This window comes from Caretta caretta, chromosome 7, assembly GCF_965140235.1.
Source record: "Caretta caretta isolate rCarCar2 chromosome 7, rCarCar1.hap1, whole genome shotgun sequence".
NCBI lineage: Eukaryota > Metazoa > Chordata > Testudines > Cheloniidae > Caretta > Caretta caretta.
Window position 1 is genome coordinate 33920271 of NC_134212.1, and position 15123 is coordinate 33935393.

General features: G+C 50.6%; 1 protein-coding gene across 2 annotated transcripts; it reads right to left on the minus strand.

Annotated features, from left to right (window-relative positions):
• Window positions 1-8022: 8022 nt before the first annotated feature.
• Window positions 8023-14685, minus strand: TMEM179B (transmembrane protein 179B). Of its 2 annotated transcripts, none has more exons than XM_075130474.1 (5): window positions 14538-14685; window positions 11885-12072; window positions 11673-11807; window positions 11322-11400; window positions 8023-9314 (listed from the first exon to the last, which is right to left on the minus strand). In XM_075130474.1, the coding sequence occupies exons 1-5, from the start codon at window positions 14631-14633 to the stop codon at window positions 9168-9170; spliced, it is 645 nt and encodes a 214-aa protein (XP_074986575.1). In that variant the 5' UTR covers window positions 14634-14685; the 3' UTR covers window positions 8023-9167. The 2 variants fall into 2 exon arrangements, with proteins under 2 accessions (XP_074986575.1, XP_074986574.1); XM_075130473.1 differs by lacking the exon at window positions 8023-9314 and adding an exon at window positions 9450-10725.
• Window positions 14686-15123: the final 438 nt, after the last annotated feature.

Genomic DNA, 15123 nt, shown 5'->3' on the forward strand with positions numbered 1-15123 from the left:
GAGGATTCTGAGCAAGGGCATCGGCAAGTGCACAGGAATAGTGGGACTGGGGTGGGTGAGAATCCATCTATGGGATGGGGGAAGAGACCTCTCCCTAGGGTCAACGTAAGAGATCCTTGCATAGGACAAGAGGCCCCCATTCACTGTTTATTTTCCCCCATACTATCTCTCACCCAGAGTCCAGTCTCCCTCCGCTGCCATGCAGCATCCTGTCCTGCACTGTCCAGCCTTCAGCCAAGGGGCTCAGAACATCCTGGCTTCTTTCTCCACCATGCAGGAGGGTTTCCTCTTCCTTGGGCCAGCACCGCCACCTGGGCTCTGCCCTGTCTGGGGCAACTGCGGTCACTGCCCCACAGAGCTCCACACCCTACTGGAACCCAATTAATGCAGCCAGAGAATAACCATCCAGGCAGGGAGGGAACAGGGCCTCTGGGCACAATGGTGCAGAGCCCACAGCTGGGATCGTAAAGCTGCAGGTACTTTGGAAGTAATACTTTGGATAGTGGCACTGATGGTTGGGCAGACAGGAACATTTCCTGAGCTCTCCCCTTCCACACTGTTCATCAGTTCCATTGGTATTATCAAGCGACTGCAAGCTCAAAGGTTCCAAGCCAGCAGGTATTTCAAGCAACTCCAAGTTCAAGTTCAAGGTGTATCTGGACATTATTTCCAGGCTGCATTTCACTATTAAAAACTGCTTGTTTAAGAGTCTGGGACAATGTACACTCCAGAAAAGAATCAACTGGACAAATGCATTAAATTGGACACTGGAGTTACACCAGGACAAAACCGCACAGTCACCACTGAACTGAACTAACCTGACCAAGCAAAACTAGAACCTTTGACAAGAGTTAGCAGAAGAGCAGTTTGCTGCTATTTCTGTAAAAAAGCCAAAGTCGCAATTTAAAAATAAATTACATCAAATTGGTCCTGCAAATAGTCACCATTTTCTACTGTTCTGTCTAGAAACAGAAAACCAGACAAATAACTCGACTTGACCGCAATTTTGAGTTTTTGCCCATGAGAGCCCCTCAGCATAAAACTAACTTTGAAGTCACAGGGCATTCAGGCCCATGATACTTTTGCATTTCAGGCTCCCCATGGCTTTAATGAGAGCTTTGGTGGCAGAAGGAAAATTAACTATATAACTATTCAATCTATTTAACAGAATTAGGCCCAAATGAAAGCTCTAGTTTTAATTAAATGATAGAAAACAGTCATACGTACTCCCTTGAAGTCCTGTGATCGTTCCATAGAGACCAATTACTAAGGGCCCCCTTCTGCCAGGTGTTGTCAATAGCAGCAAGGACCTGGTTGAAATATCTAGAGGTTCCGCGTGAAATTAGCAAACACACTGGCCACCAAGAAGCCTGGGGAAAACTAAATCCCCCTCCTTAGGCACCCTTAACAGGCAAATCTTCTCTCGCAAGTCCTCAGTAACTGTGTATGAAACAAAGAAAACTTAGGAGAGAAAAGGAACAGCATTAATGTAGGAAACAATAAATCAACTGCATGGTGAATGAATACTAAGCAAAATCCCCACTTCCACAGTACGCTGGTCAATGTTCTTTGCCTCAGTTTCCCCACCTGCAGATCTGACAGTCCTATGAACAAATATTCCTTTAGCACACCACTTCCCTCCTTTTCCTCCTGCTGTCCTCCACTCATGGTTTGCAGTCAGAAGTTAGTACTGCTCCTCCAGGACAGCATCTCTCACAGCCAATAGTGTCTTCAGCCACAATATAAAGATTGAGTTCTGAGGCTCTATTACATAGCCCAGCTCTCAGTGATTCCAGGAAACAGCTAATTTAGACTCCACGATTTTGTATATGTAGCTGGGATTATGTTTTCCAATGTGCATTACTTTGCATTTATCAATATAGAATTTCATCTGCAATTTTGTTACCCAGTTTTGAGAGAAACCCTTTGTGACTCTTTGCAGTCTGCTTTGGACTTAACTATCTTGAGTAGTTTTGTATCATCTGCAAATTTTGCCGCCTCATTGTTTACCCCTTTTTCCAGATCATTTATGAATATGTTGACCAATACTGGTCCCAGTACAGACCCCTGGGGGACACCACTATTTACCTCTCTTCATCCTGAAAACTGACCATTTGTTCCTACCCTTTGTTTCCTATCTTTTAACCAGTTACTGATCCATGAGAAGACCTTCCCTCCTATCCCATGACAGCTTACTTTGCTTCAGAGCCTTTGATGAGGGACCTTGTCAAAGGCTTTCTGAAAATCTAAGTACTGTCAAAGTTTGACTCAGACTCACAATTTATCAGACCACTCTGTTTTATTAGCAAAGCTGCTCTGCTAATACATTTAGAAGTGAGCCCCCCGAGTGGGGCTTGTGTCTTTTAATTTATACAGTTTTTTGGAGAACAAGTTACAGAGAAGTTACAGACAAAAGAAGAAAAAGATTTTAGTCACCACCCTTCGAGATCCCTGAGACCAGTCACGTATCTTCAATTACCTGCCACCCTTAACAATCTCCTTTAACAGCTTCCAGTTAACTTAACTAATTGCCCTTCACACCTTCCAGTCTGATGCCTGCTTCTTAGACGGGCTGGCTCTATCTTAATTGCTTCTCCATTCAAAAGCTAACTGTCCCTACGTGTGCTCCCTCAGATACTTTGTAACATGTTTTGGCATGCCCTCTCACATACAATGTATCCAGCATGTCCCCTTATACAACGTTATACTTATACAATGTTATACTTCCACAGTACACTATATCCAGTGGATCACCCTTGTCCACATGCTTGATGAGCCCCTCAAAGAATTCTAGTAGATTGGTGAGGCATGATTTCCCTTTACAAATCGTGTTCATCCAGGTGTCCTGATAATTCTGTTCTTCACAATTTGTTTGGTACTGAAGTTAGGCTTGCTGGCCTGTAATTGCCAGGATCGCCTCTGGAGCCTTTTCTGAAAATTGGCATCACATGAGCCATCCTCCGGTCATCTAGTACAGAAGCTGATTTAAGTGATAGGTTACATCCCACAGTCAGCAGTTCTGCAATGTCACATCTGAGTTCCTTCAGAACTCTTGGGTCAATACCATCTGGTTCTGGTGACTTATTGCTGTTTATCAATTTGTTCCAAAACCTCCTCCAATGACACCTCAATCTGGGACACTTCCTCCGATTTGTCACCTAAAAAGAATGGCTCAGATTTGGGAACCTCCCTCATATCCTCAGCCATGAAGACTGATGCAAAGAATTCATTTAGTTTCTCCGCAATGGCCTTATCATTCTTGAGTGCTCCTTTAGCATCTCGATTGTCCAGTAGCCCCACTCGTCGTTTAGCAGGCTTCCCGCTTCTGATGTACTTAAAAACATTTCTTTTGCTGTTACTTTTTGAGTCTTTGGCTAACTGTTCTTCAAATTCTTTTTTGGCCTTCCTAATTATATTTTTACACTTCACTTGCCAGAGTTTCTATTTTCCTCAATAGGCTTTAACTTCCACTTTTTAAAAGGATGCCTTTTTGCCTCTAACTGCTTCTTTTACTTTGTTATTTAGCCACAATGGCAATTTTTTGGTTCCCTTACTGTGTTTTTTAATCTGGGATATACGTTTAAATTTAGCCTCTATAGGGGGTCTTTAAAAAGTTTCCATGCAGCTTGTAGGGATTTCACTTTTGGCACTGTACCTTCTAATTTCTGTTTAATTAACTTCCTTTGTGTAGTTCCCCTTTCTGAAATTAAATGCCACCGTGGTGGGCTGCTGTGGTTTTTCCCCCTCTCCCCCCCGGGGATGTTAAATTTTATGTTATAGTCACTGTTTTTTGAAGCAGTCCAGATCCTGTGTTCCACTTAGGAGTAAATCAAGAATTACCTCTCCTCTTAGGGGTTCCAGGACTAGCTGCTCCAAGAAGTAGTCATTTACGGTGTTAAGAAAATTTCTCTCTGCATCCCATCCTGAGATGACATGTACCCAGTCAATATGCGGATAGTTGAAATCCCCCCATTATTACTGAGGTTTTTATTTTTATAGCCTCTTTAATCTCCCCGAGCATTTCACAGTCACGATCACCATCCTGGTCAGGAGAGGAGTAAGAACAAGTCATTATCTGTAGGAAATTTTAGTTTGTACTGACTTTGTTAGTGCTTTTTATGTAACCTGCTGTGAAACTAGGCAAATATCTAGACAAGTCGATGTAAACCCTGGAAGACCTCGGCATACCCCCAGGAGTACACGTAGCCCTGGTTGAGAAAAACTGCCCTAAGGGATGTCTCTGTCCGAACTACATGCTCCTCTGCACCTGTCCGCTTTCCCCTAGCCCTTAGTTTAAAAACTGCTCTACGACCTTTTTTAATTTGACATGCCAGCCATCCTGTTCCATTCTGGTTTAAGTGGAGCCCATCCTTCCTGTATAGGCTCCTCCTTTCCCAAAAGGCTTTCCAGTTCCTAATAAATCTAAACCCCTCCTCCCTACACTATTGTTTCAGCCACGCATTGAGACTCTGCAGTTCTGCCTGTCTGACTGGCCCTGCGCACGGAACTGGAAGCATTCAGAGAATGCTACCTTGGAGGTCCTGGACTTCAATCTCTTACCTGGCAGCCTACATTTAGCCTCCAGGGCCTCTCTCCCATCCTTCCCTATGTCATTGGGACCTACATGTACCACAGCCACCGGCTCCTCCCCAGCACTACACATACGTTTATCTAGATGTCTCGAGAGACCTGCAACCTTTGCACCAGGCAGGCAAGTCACCATGCAGTTCTCCCGGTCATCGCAAACCCAGCTATGTTTCGAGTGATCGAATCCCCCATTACTATTTCCTGTCTCTTCCTAATAACTGGAGTTCCCTCCCCCAGAGGGGTATCCTCGGCATGACATCATATCCTCAGTATGACAGGATACCATGACATCATCTGGGAGGAGGGTCCCAACTATGGGATCATTTCCCTCTGCTCCAGTTGGATGTTCTCCTTCCCTGAGACTTTCATCCGCCTCAACAGCACAGGGGCTGTCAGACTGGGGGTGACAGCATTCTACTGTGTCCCGGAATGTCTCATCTATGTACCTCTCTGTCTCCCTTACCTCCTCCAGGTCAGCCACTCTGGCCTCCAAAGCCCATACACGGTCTCTTTTGAGGGCCAGGAGCTCCTTGCACTGAATGCACACATACGCCACCCACCCATTGAGCAGATAATCATACGTGCTGCATTCAGTGCAATAAACTGGACAGCCCCTACTCTGTGGCTGGACTTCTGCCTGCATTCTCTTTTTACTCCTGCAGCTGTTTCCTTTATTGTTGTTTTTATCAGGGCTGTTTATTGCCTTAAGTTTAAAAAACGTTAATTAAGTGCATCTCCCCCCCCAACAAAACTCCCCTATGAGCTGCTTCTGTTCACTAGCTCCTCTGGTTGCTCAGGAACTGGTTTTTTAAAGCCCTGTTCTCCCTGAGTAGCCCCGCCCCCTCGTTAAGGGGTGATGAGCGCTAAAGGGCTTGGGGGTCCAAGCCTGGTTAAGAAGCTCTCAGCCTTGCCTAGCAGGTTCCTAGACTCAGCACACGGTGCCCCAACCAGACAGAGCACACTATAGAATGTCACAATATCTCGGGGGGAGTGCCCTGTAACCCCTATATTCATCATGTATATATAATTGTGATATTTCATCTAAAGCATGCCAGATGAGGTACTGGGGAAAGGTTATGATCTGCTGAAAGCCATTGTTCTATCTAAATAAGTATATCATTAGTGCATATGAAATTATGAGATTGCGTTATCTGGTTCGCAAAAAGAAAAGGAGTACTGGTGGCACCTTAGAGGCTAACAAATCCGATGAAGTGAGCTGTAGCTCACGAAAGCTTATGCTCAGATAAATTTGTTAGTCTCTAAGGTGCCACAAGTACTCCTTTTCTTTTTGCAAATACAGATTAACACGGCTGCTACTCTGACACCTGTTATCTGGTTGTCGCTAAAATATGCTGGGGAATTGCCCAGATATTAGAACCCCAGAGACAAGAACAAAGGAGCTAACCAACATCATGGTGGGTATCAAACAATCATCAATAGCCATTGTCCAGCAAGGAAGCTACAATGCAAAGACTCATTGGCACCATGCCACACCAGGGGAATTGCTCTACCTTGCCTGGTGACTCAGCAATGCCCTCCAGACATGCCAGGACTTGTGTTCTCCAAGCACAGGGACCAAGGGTATAAAACACAACATAGGACGAAGCATGTGGCCACTTTCTCTTCTCCCCTACCTACGCTAAGGCAACGAGAAAGCTGGAGCTGAAGAGATTGTCCTGAGGTTAAGAGGAAAAGCCTGCGTATGAAAGACTGTGACCAACCTGCAGTATCCAGTGGAGTGAGAAAAACTGCTTAATCTAGATGTCACCCAGTCTATAGGTTGAGAGTTTAGACTGTTTGCTTATCTTTTATTTTCTTTTGGTAACTACTCTGACTTTTTGCCTATCACTTACAATCTATCTTTTGTAATCATGAGGATGTTTTACTGTTTATCTTTACCAGCGAGTTTGCCTGAAGTGCTTGATAAATCTGCTCAGGTCACAAAGGCTGGGCCATGTCCATTGATGAAGTGGTGAACCAAGTAATAAACTTGCATTGCTCAAGGGTCTTGAGCAGTGCAAGATGGTATATTCCTGAGGTATAGTGCTGGGAGCTGGGGGGATCTGGCTGGTGCCTTTCTCTGTGTTATTCATGAGTGTCTCTGGGAACATTCATGCAGTATAGCTGGGTGCGGGGCTCCACATGTGGTTGTACTGAGTAGTAACAGCACCTGGAGGGGTTTGCTGCTTGCCACCAGTAAGGCATTGTGAGAGACAACCCAGGCTAGTTAGAAAAGGGGGCATAGTGCTCCCACAGTCCCAGGTTGCACCCTGGGGATCCTGTCACAGCTATGTATGTCAGTCAAGCAGCAAGCACCCCCCCCACACACGACAGACAACAAACTCACCCCAAGGGTCACATAGTCACTCCTCTGTCACCTGGAGAACTCCCTCACAAAACTCCTGTTAGCTGCTCCTGTCCACTAGCTCCTCCGGTCAGTTAGGAGCAGTATTTTTAAACCCTGTTCTCCCTGAGTAGCCCCGCCCCCTAGTTAAGAGTTGATAGATGCTAAAGGGGTTAAGGGATCAAAGCCTCATTAAGAAGCTCTCAGCCTTGCCTAGCAGGCCACTAGACTCAGGTCAGCACACGGATGCCCCAAACAAACAGACCACACTATATACGTCAGTCAAGCAGGGAACACACCACAAACACAAACACGCTTACCCGAAGGTCACGTAGTCGCTCCTGCGTCCCCTGGAGAACTCCCTCGCAAAACTCCCATTAGCTGCTCCTGGCCACTAGCTCGGAGGGAAGTATTTTCACACTTGTGGCGGCTGACAAAGACCAGCGTCGGTCTAAGCGTATATGTTAATTTTAGATTTCTACATCTGGACACCCCCATCGCACCCCGTGGCCCTGTCTCCACTTGCACTTATGTCGGCAAAACTTTTGTTGCTCAGGGGCGTGAAAAAAAACATACGTTTTGCCGGCATAAGTGCTCATGTGCACAGCGCTGTCAGCGGGAGACGCACTCGACATGGCTACTGCTGCTCGTTGAGTCGACGGGAGAGCTCTCTCCCATCGGCAGAACGCGGCTACGCGAGCACTCGGACGGTGGCGCAGGTGTATCGGTACAGCTGTAAGCTTGTAAGTGTAGACATGGGCAGGCAGCACAGCAGGAGGGGAAGGAGCTCTGCAGCACCAGGGCTTCCAGATCTGCAAGCCTGGGGCAGGAAAGAGGTAGAAGAGCAGCATTAGGGGTTGGAGTGTGGCTATTACTTACAGCACAGTAACACCAGGGACACCCATTGAGGTTACAGAGCCATTGCGCCAACCACGGCATAGATATACATTGAGAGGGAGCCCATGCTCCAAAGAGCTGTGTCTTTTTTCTCTTGTGGGAGGGGCAGGGCAACAAAAAATAAAATGCTGCATTGTTGTTTGCAGTGTTGTTGTAGCGGTCTTGGTCCCAGAATATGAGACAGACAAGGTGGGTGAGACATCATCTTTTATTGGCTCAACTTCCGTTGGTGAGAGAGACAAGCTTTCGAGTGCCACAGAGGTGAGGTGGAAAGGGAAACCAGTTCGTCCTCTGGATTCTTTAGAGAGGGTTCCTGGAGGGGGCTCCCAAGTCTCCGTCCTCCATGCTGCTATTTTGACTTTACCCAAAAATGGTAAAAAGGTTTCGTTCTGCCATCAGACCGTCAGTCCCTGAATTCCACTTTCCCTGTCTCCAACCGTGGCCAGTACCAGCTGTTTGACAGGAAGGTGCAAGAAGCCTTAGCATGGGCAATTGTGGAATAAGCTGTTCACAGGGGAAGTTTCTCCTCACCACTCAGGTCTATGAGAAAAGGCCCAATTTATAACCTGCCAAAACATCCCCGTGATCAACAAGAACAAAGGTCCTCTCCCAGGTTCTGCACCTCCATGTTCGCAGCACATGTGGGTAAGGCAGCTATCAGTCCCAGCAGCCCAGGGGACTTTTCTCTGGTCCCTGCCATTCTTGACTCCTCCACGGGACAGTTGGTTTCAAGAAAGAGTCTTTTATTAATTCCTCCCCATCCTCCACTTGCAGTCATCTGAATTCAGCCAAGAGCTGGTAACTGGGATGCCTCTAACAGAGCCACAGTTCAGCCAGAGCCAGCCATAGCTTGTCAGGAGCTGCAGATCTGTGGCTGATTTGTGCACCGTGTGGACATTTGACAGGAATTCAGAGATTCCAAGGCCAGAATTGACCATTCTGCTCATACAGTCTGATCTCCTGCGTAACATGGGCCAGAGCATTTCACCAGTGGTTTTTTACATCTGGCCCATCACTTCTGGCTGGGCTAGAGCACAAATTGTAGAGAGAGACACCCAGATGCGATGTAAACACTCCAAGTGATGGTGGATCCATCGAATTCCTAGGTCAGTTGTTCTGACGGCTAATTACCCCCTAAAAAATCTGCACTTTTTCCAGCCTGAATTTCTCCAGCTGTAGCTTCCAACCATTGGATCTCGTTCTGCCTTTGCCTGTGAGAGCAAAGAGCCCTCTCCCATCAGAAATCCTCTTGCCATGTAGATACTTATAGACGGTGACTTTACAGTCAACTCTTAACCTTCTGTTCATTAAGCTACACGGCTTGAGCTTCTCTGGTCTCTTACTGTATGGCAGGTTTTCCAGACCTCACATGATTCTGGTGGCTCTTTCCTGAACCCTTTCCAATGTGTCCTGGCACAGCATCTCCCAGCCACATGCAGGCTTGGCTTAGCCCTACTTTCGGGGTGAAGCTTGAGGAAATCAGAGCCTGCAATGGAAGGGCTTCTTAGTATTTAAAATGAGGGAGAGGGTCTAGCCCCCCACTTGCTATTCCCTGAGGCAGGAGGGGTGGGGAGGGAGGGGGAGTGTTCCGGGAAGACGAAATGGCCTCTGCACAAGCTGATCTGGTGAAAATCATCCTTTTAATAACAAGGTTTAGTACAAAATGAAAAGGCACAAGAAACAGGCCCAGTTCCACATACCATAATGGTGCAAGGTTTAGTGGGAGGAGATCCCGACCCCTGAGCAGGAGGGGGTCTGCAGAGGCATTTAGGCATGAATGGGCCCTTCCCTCTTGCTCTGGTCTTCATACACCCTGTGAAAGGCACTTGATGGCCCAGCAGGATTGCTGCACTTAGGCAGCTGGCATTTTCTCTTTGGCTCCTGAAATGAGGTGCCCTCTCGCTGAGAGGGTATGGCAACCAGCTTTGGACAATCAGACACCCACCCGTTGGCGCTTGTGTTTCAAGGGCTTCCCCTGGCGCTTGGGTTTCAGGGGCTTCCCCCGGCCCCACATCCTGTAACTAGTGTCACGGTGGCGCTGCTGGGGCTTCTCTCTCCCATCCAGGCAGGGGTCCGCTCCAAGCCCTCCTTTCCCCACTCCCCAAGAAGAAATGCTCTGCCTCCACTGATCTAGTTCTGTGATTACACATGCCCAGCTGGGATGGGCTCATGCACTCCCAGTATCTCTGGTATCTAAGGCAGATGCACTGCATGGTCTTACATAAAGCCCATCACACTGACATCAGAGAGCTTCGGGGGAGTGGGGATTGGATGTGGCTGCCGGTGTCCCCCAGATCCAAGGATTATGAAACCTGCAGTGTCGACAGTGGGTTCCGGTGGGGACATCAAGGAGCACTGCACAGCTCATGTCTGTGCTGAGATCCTCTCATATCCAGAACCCCCCGCCCCCCATAGGGTGCCTGTGTGCGAGGTGAACCCTAGCCCTGGCCCACCCCCTCTGTAGGGGTGGAGGTGGGAGGAGACATGTAGTGGAGGTTGGGACTGTGAGTGGGATCACAACAGACAGCCAGGATCATTGGCTTCCTTCACTATCAAGAACCAGAATGGCCAAAGGACGACAAGCAGAGCACCCTTGAAGCCAGAGGAAAGGCACTGGGGGTGGGGGGTGGGAAACGCTTCCAGCCCTCTTCTCTTCCCCCCTCGTATGCTCCTCTCTCTCTCCCACACACACACTCCCCCCTTGCCCAAACTGAGGCTGCTTGTCCCTCCCGGTCTCCTCACGGCCTCTGTGGCCGGGCACCAAAGATGGCGTCTGTCTCGGAGCTCCACTCGGGGTCGTTGCGCTGCAGGAGCTGGAACGGGGCTTCCTGTCTGCGCTGCACGAGCAACAGGACCAGCAGCAGACACCAGAAGAAGAAATTCACCCAGGCGGCTGCCTGTCGGAGTGGGGAGAATCGCATGCAGCAGGGGGTTGGTGAAGCACGGCTGTGTATCGCCCTCCCTGCTGTCTCCCTCAGACTCTTCCTCCAAAGCCCCCGCCCCAGGAAGAGGTGGACAGACCATTGGCTTGTCCAGCTGTCTGTCCTGCCTGCTCCTTCATCAGCAAACACCTGGCTGTACCACTCCTGGCCCACGTGGGGTGGGATTCCCTCCTTCCCCAAAGCATGAGGGTGTTCGACTTCGTTCTTAGCTCACCTACAAACACCAGGGGCTGCCAAGATACTAAACCCGGCTGCCTGGAGTCCCCTGTGACTGCACTGCAGCAAGCGGAATTTCCTCACACTAATTGTAAAGGGACTGGCTGTTAATTGGATGCAGCCCACCTTCTTCCCTGCCCCCATGATCTCCTCTAATGGGACGGGGCCCAAACCAGGGGCTTGAGAATAATGGCTCTCACAAGCTGCTCAAGCTGTGTTGGTGCTGCTGTGCTTCCACGTTTACACAGCCCTCCTTGAAAATCTTGGGGGCAGGAGTTCTGCTGTTCCCCCCGCCCCCATCAGCTGCCACCCCCCGCCCCAGAGTTAATTCTCACCTCAGCACTGTAGAGATTGTCGTAGAACCTCACTGCATTATACTGTGGGGACCACTTTACATGCTGGGCCTCTTGGCAGCTAGAGTGGAGTTAAGAGAGGACAGAGCACAGATTAGCTGGAGAACTAGAGGAGGAGAAATCCCACAGGAATCGATCCCCCCCTCTGTGCTGGACCTTTGCACCAAGTCAGAGCCTGTGGCTGCTGGGAAAGTATTGAGCAGGGGGTTGGACTAGATGACCTCCTGAGGTCCCTTCCAACCCTGATATTCTATGATGCGATCCTGCTGGGTCAGGGAGTCCCTCTGGACATTGGGAGTGAGGTCCTCCCCTGAGAGAGAGAAGCCCACCTACCTTTTCACAAGTTTGGTTTGGAGGATGGATGAGCACAGAGTGTCCATCCCAACCCGGAGGATGCAGGCCGAGACCAGCAGGAAGAAGAGGATCACAGCAGAGACTGCCAGGTTCACAGTGAGCCAGGTGTGATCCCTGGAATGGGATGGGGGAAGAGATCAGTGGGACTGACTGGCTCTAACTCCCCACCCCCATATGTGCCCTCTGCTCACCACCGCCTCTCGTCCATGCAGCAGCTGTAGATGCCATAAAGCAGCACTGCGAAGCAGTACACAGCGATGAGGATGGAGATGGCGGCGACGAAGTAACAGAGGGAGATATTACTGAAGTGAGACAGAGCGAGGGCCGAAATATTCTTGTCTACGGACCCATAGAGGATACACTGGCCACCAAACTCCCCCTGGGAACAAGAGAACAGAGACAGCCTTCATGGGGGGGAGATTCCACAGCACAGGGAACATGGACACTTCCATTCGGCAGCATCTCCATTGTTTTATAGCAAGGCATTGAGGCCGTGCCTAGTCCCTGACCAAGATTGGCAGGGGGGAAGAGGGCGGGACTCCACCAGCATCTGTCTTTAAGATGCCTGTATGCCCCTTGGGGAACTGAGGCCCAGCTCTCCAAAGGTATTTAGGCACCTCACTCCCATGGGAAGGGAGTTGCTTAAATACTTTTGAGGATCTGGGCCAGAAACCCAAGGCATATGGTGTACCTGTCATCTGGCTGGCACACCTGCAGTCACACATTTGCCCAGCCCCACACGTGCCATACCCAGCCTATTTCCATGCTGGCGCTGCAGCTGTGTGTGTTTTGCGCTAGGATTTCTGGGGTGTGTCCCAAAGCCCTTAGCACCTGAAGCTGCTCTAGAAACTGGTTTGTGGTGTATTGTGGGAGAACTTGTCTGTCCTTCCCAGACCCCTGTGTGAAAGTGGTTTCAGCCTGTCACTGAGCCACAGGATCATGCTAAGCCCCCTGCTTTGGAAGTCTCTAGGAGGAGCCCCTTCAGTGAGTCAGACCCCCTAAGGGTCTCCCTTCCTCCAGGATAAGCCATGCAGCTTCACCTCCTCCTTTGACTGGACCTCTGGGCCTCCAGCTTCATACCACAAGCTCTGTTCAGCGAGTCCCTAATATAGAGTTGTCCACTCCTCAGGGATTAGTGCACCTTGCCAAGCATCTGTAGTGACACCAAACAGCCTCACAACAGTCAGGTTTATTCGTTCACTGACACACAGCATAGGAAGCCCTTTGGGTAGCACAGAGACCTGAAGGTTAGAGCACAGTCCATTCGGGTTAGTCCAGAGCCCAGCCAAGCTGGAGTCAACCCCTTGGTGCAAGCTGTCTGTCACTGCATTTGATCTCCTTGGTCAGGCTCCTGACTCCTTCCAGCAGCCCACTCTTATCTTCCAGTCTTCACACCTTCCCGCTCCCTTATTCTCCTTCTGGGGAAGGTTGCTCTGCCTCCCTGCCGAGGAGGTGTGGAAATCCCTGTCCCTTGAGGTCTTTGGTTGCTAGTCACCAATGTCCAGGTGATTGGATTTGCCATTGTCTTCTCAAATGCTCTATTGATATGGGGGCCCAAGCCCCAGGCAGCTAGCCAACACCCACATCTCCTAGCCTGAGCTGAGAGCAAACGTTCCCTTTCTATCCCCACTGGGGAACAGTGCAGCACACTGGAGAAACTGAGGCAGACAGGACTCATAGAAATATTACAAAATAGTCCTACTTTGTCTCAGTTTGCTACAGTTTTGCTGAGGCACTTCTGTCTCGGCACTTCCTCCCTCTGCCCATTCCAACTCGGGGACACACTACGGAGCCGTTGGAGGAGACATAAGTAACTCACAGGTCACATAGGAGGCTGGTGGTGGAGCAAGGTGTGTGACCAAGTCTCATGCTAGCTGGGCCATCTGCCTGCCCTTCCTCTCTGCAGTAGCCATGCTGGGAGCAGAGAGCTGGGGCATTTTACCATCAAGTTCTTTAACCCTGCCTGAAGCAGGTCTAGGTTCAATTGGCAGTACCCAGTCTGGCTAGCTCCTCCCAAGCCCCTGAGCGCTGCCGGGGGAGAATTTGCTCCGATCCTCCGTGGAGACCAGGCCTGAGAGCCTCACAGCTTGGCTCTGTCACTTGCCTTCGAAGCTCTTAGGGCCAGGACTGATGGCTTCCTGTGTGGATGTGGAGCCAGATAGGTGCAGCCAAATGGAAAATACAGTAATGGCCTCTCTGGGGCTGAACGGGAGGGAGAAGAACAGCAGTGGGAAACCAGTGTCTATGTCCTGGGAGACACAGGACCCAGTGCCCCAGATAGGAAGGTGGGGCCTGTCTGTGCACAGGGAGGGATGTGTGTATGTAGGCGGGGCAGGAAGGAAACTAACTGCTGGAGCTTTCCTGCCTCTTCAGGGGCCTCAGCTGACTCACATTAGCTCCAGGGCTGTGCAGCTCACATGACAGGGCAACGCTTCCCGCACCACCTGGCAGGTAGTGATGAGTCTTCCCAGGCCTTTTTAATTACCCCCTGCCCCGCTCGGCACCCCGTGCAGCTAGTTAGTGGCCACTGGCTGTCCAGGGATGGACAGTTTAAAGCGGTGGAGGTGGTGGGATAGAACCAAGGGGCAGGGGCGGCAGGAGAGAAGCCGCTGGGTGTAATGGCTGGGGATGCTGCAGATTGCGGGTGTTTTGGGGGCAGTGAGACTAGTGGGGGGCGCTGCTACGGCTTGTGGACACGGAGACACCACAGCCATGGCCAGGGTGCACACTGGGGCCGGGTGTTTCCCTTGCCTTTTTCCACCGGGGGAGCTTTCACCCAGCCCCTGCTTCCCCCTCGCGCGCGCGCCCCTTCCCGGACAGACCGGCCCCCCCCCGGGCAGGTACCTGGGTGACAGTCAGGGCCGAGGCGCAGACGACCCCGCAGAGGAAGGCAGCTCCATACAGGGCCAGTTCCCCCAGCTGCAGCGCGGACACCGCCATGTTCCCCTCGGCCAGTCCAGGGCCCGAAGTCCCAATCCCCGCCCCCTGGGAGATCCGCCCCCGGCAGCCTGGGGAGGCTCCAGCGGGACGCTGTGTGTGTCGGAGGCCCGCTCACGTGTTGTCCCCCCCCCTCCATTTCTGTGCTGAAATGAGCCTGTCCCTTCACCCGCCCCTAGTTAGTACCGCGAGAGAGACCCCTGCTCCCAGCAACACCTGCCCCCGCCGCTGTGTGCTGGGCTAACACACAACTCCACCCCTCTGGTGTGCACAGCATGGAGCCTGTCACCCCACATTGCGCCAGGCGCTGTACAGCACAGGCAACCTAGAACGGGTTACCCACAGCCTCAGGCCTTACCACGCAGCTGGAGGGCTTGGAGCACCACTGATTTCCACAGCTGCCCCTGCCAAGCACAAGGGGCTCCAGCCTCTGGGCAGCAGGCATCCTAGATCAGCTCAAGAGGCCTAATCCCAAGCACATGCTGCCCACATG